General features: G+C 52.1%; 1 protein-coding gene across 1 annotated transcript; it reads right to left on the minus strand.

Annotated features, from left to right (window-relative positions):
* Nucleotides 1–3,672: 3,672 nt before the first annotated feature.
* Nucleotides 3,673–10,987, minus strand: LOC102067329 (uncharacterized). Its single transcript, XM_074553701.1, has 12 exons — nucleotides 10,834–10,987; nucleotides 9,085–9,193; nucleotides 8,643–8,828; nucleotides 7,744–8,179; nucleotides 7,207–7,311; nucleotides 6,608–6,754; nucleotides 6,269–6,332; nucleotides 5,580–5,640; nucleotides 4,860–4,951; nucleotides 4,733–4,775; nucleotides 3,969–4,023; nucleotides 3,673–3,810 (listed from the first exon to the last, which is right to left on the minus strand). Exons 2-11 carry the CDS (start codon nucleotides 9,176–9,178, stop codon nucleotides 3,992–3,994), a joined length of 1,260 nt encoding a protein of 419 aa, XP_074409802.1. The 5' UTR covers nucleotides 9,179–9,193; nucleotides 10,834–10,987; the 3' UTR covers nucleotides 3,673–3,810; nucleotides 3,969–3,991.
* Between the last annotated feature and the right edge of the window lie 266 nt (nucleotides 10,988–11,253).

An 11,253-nucleotide genomic window follows, 5' to 3' on the forward strand; every position in this document is an offset into this window, starting at 1 on the left:
AAAATGCCTCCTGTGAGGCGAAGGTGCTGCAATTCCTTTGGACAGCTGTATCTGTGAAAAACAGAGGGCTGCTTTCTGTGCTTTGTGTGCCTGGCAGGGGCTCTTCCCCTTCAGCAGAACTTCCACCAGGAAATGTGAAAGGGAATTACTTCACATTATTTTGTGAATATATGCCCAGGGACCCTGTTCCTGCCGGGTCCAAGCCACCTTCCCCAGCAGCCAGTGTGGGGCAGCTGCCACTGCCACCAGGAATGTGGGGCTGGAGTGCTGCCAGCCTGGGACAGGCAGGGTGGCCAGCCTGGGGACAGGCAGGGCTGTCAGCACAAGGACAAGGCTTGGGGCTTTCTCATTATGGCTCCAAGGGTGTCAAAAGCAAAGTCCATCAGTGTTGAAAACACCCAAATCTCAACCTCACTGCTCTACATTGACTTCTTGCACTGAGGAGGAGGAGAAGGTGTCTAATTCCTGGAGAGCAAACCCAGGGGTGACAACAGTCTGATGCACAGTGGCATGTCTAATGGAGCTGTCAGGGTGCTCAGGGACACTGCTGGGGGTGTCACAGAGCGAGGTCATTGTGGGATCCCTCACCTGCCCCGGCTGTGGCTCCCATGTAGGAATTACAGAGTGGCTGCAGGATGGGCAGTCTGCAGCAGTGCCTCCAGTAGAGGGTCTGAGAGTGATTAATATTCAGCACACTGCTGTGAAAATGAACAGCCAGAAAGGATTGTCCTCCTCCCCTTCCTGCATCCATGAGGACAGTGATGGGAACAGAAATGAGACTCACTGATTATGGGGTTTTGAAACTAAACAAGTTGCTCTCTGGGTTATTTAGTGTCTTTTAATCTGTTCCTTCTCCTTTTCTTTTTTTTTTTTATGTCTTCTTTCTGTAATTTAACTACAGGAAGTTTAAAAAGTAATAGTAGGAGGCTTTGGTTGAAGCTATCAGAACCAAACAGGAGGCAATTCCACAACCAGCTTTTCTTTAAAAATGGGAAACATTCTGACATTTCATTAAAGGGAAGATTCTTCCCACAGTCTCTTATCCAAACTCCATTTTGAAAAGCCCTTATACTGTTGTTGGTGGCAAAGCTTTCCCTATGCCATGCTCAGCAGCCAGTGCAGCAGTGGCAATGCTGACAGCACCCTGGGGTGCTCTGCACAGCACACAGGTGCCAGTGGGTGGAGGAACCTGGGAGAGGCTCAGACCAGACTCCACAGGGCAACCCAGTAGGGTGGGAGGAACCTCAGGAAAAACCTCATCAGTGCCCTTACAGCCAGAGCTGGCAAAGGTCTGAGCTGTTCTAGAGCCACCTGTGTCCTGGCACACTGGGGCTGGGTGGTGCCAGCAGCAGGGACATGCCCCATGGCACTGTTTTTGTTAATATTGGTGGGTCAGAGCAGTGCAGGTGCTGCTGCTGTCCCCACAGGGCTCACAGTGGCCAGGGGCTGCCCACCCCTGCCTCAGTGGCAGCAGAGATGGGACCCAGCCTGATGGCACTGTGCCACCAGGCAAGGTTTGGGCTTTGGCATTTTGGTTCTAGGGTTACTGAGGAAATATTTACACCTCTTTTTGCAATCATTCACAGCAAGTGAGCCTTGGCACGGTCCTTCATCCTCCTCCTTCTGTTTCCTTAGGAACTGGAAACTGAAGGTGCCCAATGAGGTGTTACAGATTCAATAGCTTGGGCCAAACGCTGCCACTCATCCTGTCCCCGTGTGACAGAGCTCTGCCACTGTCATCAAAGGGCACCTGGCATCTGCCCTTCATCTCTGTGCTCTGAGCACACCCACATCATCAGCACCAAGACCCATTCCCTGAGCCCCCAGGTGTGGGTGTTACTGCAGCCAGAGCGAGGTGCTCTGGTGCAGCCCAGATGTGCCCAGTGCCCACATCTCATTGGCATCAATACCTCTGACATTAATGGGCAGGGCAGGGGTGGCATTGGCTGCCCAGGGTATGGTTTGCTCACAGTGGTGAGGTAAAGGGACAGAAGGAGGATCAGGAGAGGCTGGGCTGTGGTCCTGTGGCGCTGGTGACACGTCAACCACATCCTTACCTTGGGAAAAGAGCAGCGAGAACCTCCAGGGTTTTCAGGGGAACATTTTGCCACTCAGAAGACGTGAGCAGGAGCCCTGGCCCTGGCAGTGTGGTACCAGGAGGATGCTGGCTGCAAACTCTCAGCTAACAGCACCAAGACTCCCCTGTTCCTGTTGGATGGGGCTCTGGGGCCCTGGGCAGGAGCAGAGGGACCCACGCTGGGCAGAGGCAGAGAAGGGTGTGGGTGCTGCCCACCAGGAATGCCCAGCAGAGCCAATGGGGACACTTGGAAATGGTTGGTGGCACATAGTGCTGTGCCAGTGGATCTGGAGGCTGCAGGGCTTGGGCATCTGTCCCTGGCCCCTCTCACCATGCAGCCATTCAGCTCCAGGGCTGTGGCACAGCCAGCCTGGCATGAGGTTTGATGCCAGCGCAGCAGGAGCAGGCTCCTGTACCCAAGAGCTTGCTGGTACTGCCCCTGCCCTCCCTGGGGTCCCAGCGCCAGCCTGGGGGGGAGCTGTCCCCCTGGAGCCCCAGGGATGTGTTTGTTCATGTCAAACAGCCCCAGCTCACTGGCAACAGGCAGGAGCAGGAATACACACTAAAAGAACCAGCAGCTCAGGGACAGGGGCAGAATAAATCTGCATAAATACAAATGAGGGGAATATTTATTTGCCACATTGGCCACGTTTCCGTAGCTACTTTAAGCTGTGAGAGTGGGGGTCTGGCAGCCTGGGCAGGGTTTGGGCTTCACTCAGGCCTGTCTCTGGAGCTGCAGCCCCTGTGGTTCCCCACCTTTCCAGCAGACTCACCTATTCAATATTCCTCACATGTGAGTTACTCCTGTAGCTGATGGGAGAGATAAATAACAAAACCCTTGCAAATGCAAAAATCCTTTGGCAGTTTGGAAAGGAACCAAGTCACATGCTGAATGCAGATGAAGAAAAATCATTTTTATTGTAAGGAGTAACAGAAGGGTGTGAATCTGCCTCAAATCCACCTCACCCACAATGCAGCACGTCCAAATCCACTTGGAGATTACAAGGCAGGATAGCATTCACTCTGATCAGTTCAAAGCGTTGCTGTTTGGGAACAAATAGGCTGAGTGTGCGCCTGGATTAGGCTGGGGGCTTTTTTTGCCTCTTTTTAACAGTATGAAATCACTGGAAACAGCAAAAATCCCTTTTGAATTTGTAAGCCAATCAAGAAGCAGAAGGAGAGCAAAGACAAAGAGTTTACAGCTCATTGAATTCGTCCCTTTTCTCTCTTCCTTTCTTAGAAGGATTTGGGCAGTTGGTGCAGTCTCATGAAATTCCTGAGGGGACCAAACCCTGCCTGACTGTCTGCATCCAGCACCTGGAATGTTCCCTCTGTGCTGAGCCATTACCTGGCCTAAACTCCAGCCCTAGTGAAGCTGGGATGGGTGTGAGGGAAAACCAGGGGATCAAGGGCATCCCTTCATCAGTGAGTGCCATAACAAGTGGTTTGTGACCATGACAGCCAGGAGGAACAGTGTCATCAACATGGCTGATCACTGACACAGCTAATTATCAATATGGCTAATTACTGACTGATCATTATTGGCACAGAGTATCATTGGCACAGATAACTCTAGGCTGGACAGAGACACCAAAATCTGAGAAGGCTGAAATGTAGAACAGAAGAAAGAGTCTTTTCCTGGTTGGGTTTCTCCGTTTTCATGTCTATTCTCCACCTTCTGAGTTGTTTTCCTCCCTTCCCTCCTCCTCCTGGGGAATCGCCTGCAGGGACACCTGGAGGGACACCAGAGTGGAGATTTCAGGCAGCCCTGTGCTGCCCCTGCCACCTCCCACTCCAGGCAGCAGGGCAGGGCTCTCCTTGCCCAGCCCAGGTTCTGGCACAGTTGGCAGCAGAGCTCTGAGCCAGGTCCCAGCCAGCCAATGCTCCTTACCCAGGGCTCTGCCAGTCCTGCAGCTACGGATTGATGCTGGGGTTGACACCTGCAGCTGGGGGAGACACGCCCAGGTCAGTGCACTCCCTTCCCCAGGTGCCCAAAGCCTGACAGTCCCCGGTGTCCCCCAGCACGGGAACAGGCTCAGCAGTGCCTGCTGTACCAGTGGCCTGAGAGGCCCCAGCTTTATGGGCAGAGATGATTTAGTGCCCTCAGGAATACGGCTCTGGGGAAGCTGGGAAGACTTCCAACTCTTCCTTCCCTTCCCTATATATTAACTTTCCATGCATATGAAGCTGAGAGCTCTTCCAATCACCTCTGCAAATATTAATTAATCCTCGCAGCATCCTGAGGACCATTATTCACTCTTATTAAGCAAATATTATTAAATCCTTTTATAAGAGGTGAAGTGACTTTTCCAGGGCTGTGCAGGGCACAAGTAGGAGTGCACAGACTTTCTCTTGCTACTGTATTCCAGACCTGGCACTGCACAGGAGCAAAGTTGCTCACATCTGAGCTGGGGGCCATCTCTGAGGACCAATGACCCCAACACCCCCAGCACTGCCATGCCCTGTGAGGTGCAAGTGCTCTGTGGGGCTGTTTAGAGATGCACAGCACCTGGCAGCTCTGCCTGCACCCCAGAGCCATGAGAGCCCTCCCCACTCCTGGCCACTGCCCAGGACTGTGTCCCCCATTTCAGCCACCCCATTCTGGCTCACAGACATCCGTGGGGATCCCCGTGGCAGCCCTGGGGCTGGACTTACTCTGAAGAAGCCAGTCGATGAAGGAGCTTGGGAATGGGGAATTCTGCAAAGAGCAAGGGGGTGTTAGAGCACGGGAATGTGGAGGGAGGGCAGCAGTGTGGGGACATGGGATGGGACATGGCTCTACCTGCAGATCCAGCTCCACATAGTGCCCAGATGTCACTGGCAGTTTGGAGAAGGCAGAGTAGATTTTCCCCAGAAGCCCAAAGGAGATGACGCCTGGGGAGAGGGAGAGGCTGTCAGGGCACTGAGAGCTGTCTGAGGGTAACTGAGCCTGCTGGAGCCCTGTGCCCACCCAGAGCATCTGGCAGAGCTGGGAGAGCACTGTCCTGCCCAGCAAGGAGGAAAAACTCCTTGTCCTTCCTATAGATCTCAAACTCCCAGGGGTTCAAAGGTTCCTATGAGAGCTGCTACCCTGGAGCTCACAGGTGCAGATCCCATCACAAGGGAAATGCTGGGGGGAACAGATCTGCTTCCAGTGAAGCAGCAATGGTGTGTGAGGTCTGACATGAACAGGGCTGGGGAGGGGAAACACTCTGACTCTGTGGCACTGCCCCTGGGGATCCTGGCATAGCCAACTCTTGGGAGCAGCTTTGGTCTAGCCCTGGTTAGAAAAACACCTGTAAGAAGAGCAGGACTGTGGTGTCTGGCAGTGGTGGTCAGCCAGGACTGTGCCACCCACAGCAGCTTTGCCAGCAGAGAAAAGCTGCTCCTGCTCCATGCACAGAGCCCTGCTTGCACAGCCCAGCTCTCCTGGGGACACCTGCTGCCTGTGGAGGTGGCCAGACACACAAACCCCCAGGGTCATCCTGAAACTTAAGATAGGAAAGAAAATGTAATGACTTACGGTTGAGGAATTGCAGATTAATGTTGATGATGCTGACCCACATGTTCACTAATGGGCAGAGCTGCAATGGCAACAAGGGGCACAGTCTTGGTGAGAACACTGTGGGTGCAGCAGCACATTCCCCAGCACCACTTGAGTTCCACAGATTTAAATCAGGATGGGACAAACATCCTGCTTTCATCCTAAAGCATGGTTCTCCCATGGAAAAAGAGCTATATGATTTGTTCAGCTCCCTTCTCAAAATAGGACAGGTTCTACTGAACAAGGTAAAAGGCTCTCTAAAAGGCCACTTTGCTCTAAACTGAGCTGTTGCTTTTGTTCACTCCCTCAGGGAACAGCTGAGTATAAATTACCCCATAACATCACATGATGAAATTGAAATTACTCTTAACAAATAAATTCTGACTGTGAGGAAGATCAGCAATTTTGTGTAACTCACTTATGGGCTGCAGGTATGTATCTGTGCATCACAAATATACATATATACATATATATATATATATATATATATGAAATGGATATTGTCCCTGCCAAGGGCAGGGGGATTGGAACTAATTAACCTTTGAGGTCCTTTCCAATCCAAACTGTTCTGTGATTCTGTGTGTGTGTAAATCTACCAGGCAGTTCTGGCAGGAGCACTGACTGCAGCTGAAATGCAACTTCACAGCAAAGAATATTCAGACACTCACCAGTGCAGGGACAAGGGACTTAAGAGACTTGTTCAGCAAGCTGCTCACCAGATTGGTGAGGAGGCTGGGGAGGGAAAAGACAGACAAAAATTACCAGGGAAGTTGTCAAAACCCAGGACTTGACATCAAGAAAAAACTGAGCTCCTCTGTAGAGGAGCCCCCTCCTCTTCTCTGATAAGAGATGCTGCAAGCCCAGAGCTCCCCCAGGCTTCAGCAGGAATTACAGATGCTCAGGACTTTGTTATCTGAATCCCAAAATCTGCTTGTTAGGCTGTCAATCCGTGCCCAGATTTGAGACTGAAGTTCTGCCCCAGTGACCCCACTGACCCCCACGCTCACCCCTTCCTCAGGCTGACGCTGAAGCCACCAAGGAGGTTGCTGCAATCCTTAAGCACCAGCTTAAGGTCACCAGGGGAGTCCTGGCTCAGGGCAATGTGTGATGTGATGTTTGCTTCTACTGAGGATCCACTCAGAAACTGAAAAATCCTGGAAAAGAGGAAGTGGCGTGGAAGGCTTATGGAGGAAGTCAAAGCAGCACTGGAGACTGGTGCCTGTGGCAGAGCTGTGAACAGAGCCTCAGCTGGGACAGTGCTTCAGTTCAGGGACTTCTCTCAGGCTCCTTCTCCTGTAGCAGATCACAGAACCATAGAATTGTTCAGGTTGGAATTTCCCTCTAAGATCAAGAAGCCAATTATCAACCCAGCACCCCTGCCATGTTCACTAAACCATGTCCTCCAGAGCCATATCCGAGTTTATTGAACGCTTCCACGAATGGTGAGTGTCTGTGGAGTGAGGACAGCTGGAAATGGTTCCAGGGAGAGTCAGCAGCACAGCTTTTCTCACCAGCCTGTTGCTTGGTGTTTGTCCAGCACTCAGGAATGTCCCATTGTCCCCAGCACCCTCAGGTGCCCATGGCCTCACTCTCCAGCCTCACTCACCCTGGAAAGCGGAGCACCAGCTTCGAGTACAGGTTCAGCACAAGCTCAGTCCCACGAAGGACTTTCCATGACACTCGGGCGCTCTCGAGGTTCAGCACCTTCAGCCTGGGGGTTGACACCAAGGCAAACCCACCTTGAGATGGCAGGATCAGCAGGAGCAGATCCTACAGTCCCATCTCTTCCTGCTCATTTTTTGACCTGTGGATATTGCCAGGTAAAAGTGAAGGTGGGGAAGGACCAATTCCTGCTCTGCAAACAGCCAATCTCAAAGCATGGTCGGGCTTCTCAAGGCTCTATCCTCCTGAGTCTCAGCCATCTCCATGGATGGAGATTGCCCCTCCTGCTGTGTTGCCCATGGCAGTGTCACACCACTCCCACAGGTAAGACTTTTCCCATTTCTGGTTAGAATTTCCCCTGTCGCAGATTCTCATGTGAGCTGTGAGCCTGGGACCGGTGGTTTGTATGAGAGGGAGGGTCTGATCCCCTGGATGTCATGGGCCACCCTGCAGTGAGCCCCACCAGGGGCTTCTGACTCACCAGGCGAAGCGTGTCATCTTCTGGGGGGCTTCACCACCCAGCAGTCCTCCTGCTGCTCCCAGCAGTCCTCCTGCTTCACCCAGAAGACCATCGAGTCCAAGCAGACTTCCATTGCCTAGGAGACCTCCTTTTCCGAGAAGCCCTGTGCCAAGCAGACCTGTCTCTCCAAGAAGGCTGTTATTGCCAAGGAGGCCATTGCCAAGGAGACCATTGTTGAGGAGACCATTGCCAAGTCCCTCCCCACCAAGGAGGCCTGTTGCAAGGCCTTTCCCACCAAGGATTCCAGTGCCAACTCCCTCTCCACCAAGGATTCCTGTAGCCAGTCCTTCTCCACCAAGGAGTCCTGTGCCGAGTCCTTCACCAAGGAGTCCTGCTCCGAGGCCTTTCCCACCAAGGATGCCTGTGCCAAGCAGCCCACTGCTGCCAGGCTGTCCTCCTGCAACAGACAGAACTTCCTTACTATCCTGTCCTTTACCACCTTCCTCAAAGCTGCTTTTACTGCTCTGCCTAGGGTTAGGGTTCCGAAAACCACAAAGCCCCAAGTTCCAGGCACACTGCAACTGCAAAAGGCATCTCAAGGGGAACACAAAACTGCCACAACATGGCTGCCTCCACGGCTTTTTCCTTGGAACCAGCCTTAGCTTAAGGCACTGTTTGCTGCCTAGGATTAGGGTTTCAGCTAGGGTTAGGATTTCAGCTAGGGTTAGGGTTTTCAAACCACAAAGCCCCAAGCTCCAGGCACACTGCAGCTGCAAAAGGCATCCCAAGGAGAACACGAAACTGCCACAACATGGCTTCCTCCACAGCTTTCTCCTTGGAACCAGCCTTAGATCAAGGCTGCTTCTACTGCTCTGCCTAGGGTTAGGGTCACAAACCCTCCCTTTGCCAAATTTTCTTACCTAGGAGGCCTGTGCCAAGGATTCCACCTCCACTGGGTTCAGCTCCTGCACCAATAGGAGCTCCACTTTCTGCTCCACTTGGACTTCCTTTGCCCAGGAGGCCTGTGCCAAGCAGCCCTCCTTCACCAAGGGCACCTGTGCCAAGCAACCCACTTTTTCCACCAATGAGACCAGTGCCAAGCAGACCTGCACCAAGAGACTCCCAGTTACTGACTGGACTTCCACTCTTGGGAGGATTTCATTGACAGGCAAGGTTTGGTTTGACCACTTCAGGGTGCTCACAGGGAGCCCTGAGCACCCTTGAACAAATCTGTGTTCCTCACGGAGATGGGCCTGCCAGGAGGCAGCTCCCTGATGAGCAGAGGGACGTGCCATGAGCACAAAATGGCACAGGACTGTGCTGTGACTCTGCCCTGGAAACACAGAACATCTCTGAACTCACCACCGCTGGGTTGTTCCGGGTTCAGCAGGTTGAGGAGGCCCTGGGAGGGGGACAGGAGGGCCCCGAGAAAGATGAGACACCAGAAGGGTGGCATGTCCTGGCACAGCACCTGTGGGAAGACTCACATCAGCCCAAGCACCAGTTTCACATGGGTATTGACAGCCTGGGCTCTGGGACAGTTCTCCATCCTTCATGTGCACTGCCCTGGGCTGGTGGGGAGCTTCCTTCTGGACATACAGCCTCCAGACACCATGCCCTCCATCCCAGCCCTGACCTGCAGCCCCCTTTTCCCATTCTGGCTGTCAGGGAGCAGTGGAAGCCCAGAGCCATCAATGTCTCCACGCCTGGCCGTGCTCCCCCCATGCAGAGCTGGGTGCCCAGCACTGCAGGGAAGTGAAAATGCCATTTTAAGAGAGGAAGAGGGATGGAGATGAGGGAGGAGGACCTTGTACTGAGAGAGACGGATGGCTTCCAACCACTCTGAAATGGCCCTGAAAGAGGAACACTCACAGGGGCACAGCCAAATAAAAAATGACAAGTGTCACAGCTGTGTCCTTCTGCCTGCTGTGAAGAGCACCATGTGTTATTAAAGCTCAAAGCATGGCCAGAATCAGACTCGCTTTCCCGTGGGCAGGTTGTTTGTTTTTCTCGTCTTGTTCCACTCAAGCTGTGAAAAGAGTCTGTTTTCCCTGTGTTTGATCTGCACCCAGCCAAAAGAAAGTACCTTCAAGGACCTTCTGTTCCTGCCCGAGCTGGGCTTCTCAGGGTGACAGTGCAGGCTGGGGAGTGTTTGTTTATGCATGGAAAGAAATGAGAAAATGGTCTCTCTGCAGCACTGCCAGGGGTCCCAGCTCTAGCAGCATTTTCCTGGACAGATCATGTCCTGAACAGACACCTCAGCTTGTCCCTTCTGAGAAAAACAATGTACAGGGTGCAGATTGCAGAGGTTCAGCACTGAGAAATAACATTATTTAGGTCAGACTGAACAACTTCTTTATCTCTTCCAGATACTTTAAAAAAACCCCTCTATGACAGTTCTCGGCACAATTAAATTAGACTTTAATTCACTCGACTGTCTTTTACATTTTCCCTTTGATCAGCACGTAATGATGCACAGCTCCTGTAGCTGTGATTATTGAACAGGGGAGAAGGAGAGAGGCTCGAGCAGCTTCTATTGAAAATCGTGTCAAATAAAATCAGTGGGATTTGTTGGAGGGGCTCTGAAAGACGTGTGCAGCATTGCAAAAGGGTGCCAGAATGGATGTCAGGGCTCTTAGAAGAGCTCTTAGAGAATACGTGACCGTGCAGGCACCTATCTCTGCAGTTATTAACAATATCTGCCAGGGTGCTGCTCCTCGGTCATGCACATTTCAGTGAGCCAAGCATCTTGCACATGCAAAAGGCATGTCTGGCTTTGCAGATAAACACTTATTTTACACCAGCTGAGATGAGGTCTGGAGAGCTGAAAATTGCTCTGAATTCTGGTCACCAAGATCATGAAAAAAACTCCCAGTCCTTTCTTCCAGCTTAGTCATTATCACAAACTTAACAACAACGGGAATAAACGTGGAATTTAACAAGCAAGAGCTCTGCTAGCTTTAAAAATTAATTTTCATAAATGATTAAATGCTGCTACAGAAATCAAAGGAAAGCATCATTAAAATTCCTGCATTTCAAGCTGAGTTATTCTGTGCTGTAGGTCGCCTGATGGATCTGGCACAGTGGCCACGGTCCTTCAGTGCCACTTACCTGGACCCTTTGATGTCGAGGTGGAGCTGCCCATGGCCACGGCTGCTGGCAGCTGCTTTTATATACCCGAGCTGCAGGAATGAGGAAAGCCAAGGAAAGGATGGAGCAGGGACAGCTCCCTTTTGCTGGCTCTGAAGTGTGACCCCTGCAGCAGCCTGAGCACCACACCTTGCTGTGGCCAGCAGCATCACCCCTCACCCTGGCTGGGGTGCCCACCCGCTCAGGGGAGTGTCCCAGCACAGCTCTGCACCATCAAATGGAGCAGAATGAGTCCAAGGACAGTGAGAGGTGAGCAACTACCTCCCAATGAGCTAATTACATACAGAAACCTCACAAATTGCAAAACAAATGAAGGAGAGCATGGCTTTGTTGTGCACCCTCTGCTCTGAGAAAACTGCATGTGCCCCAGAGGCAAGCAGG

This window comes from Zonotrichia albicollis, chromosome 17, assembly GCF_047830755.1.
Source record: "Zonotrichia albicollis isolate bZonAlb1 chromosome 17, bZonAlb1.hap1, whole genome shotgun sequence".
In the NCBI taxonomy this organism is placed as follows: Eukaryota; Metazoa; Chordata; class Aves; order Passeriformes; family Passerellidae; genus Zonotrichia; species Zonotrichia albicollis.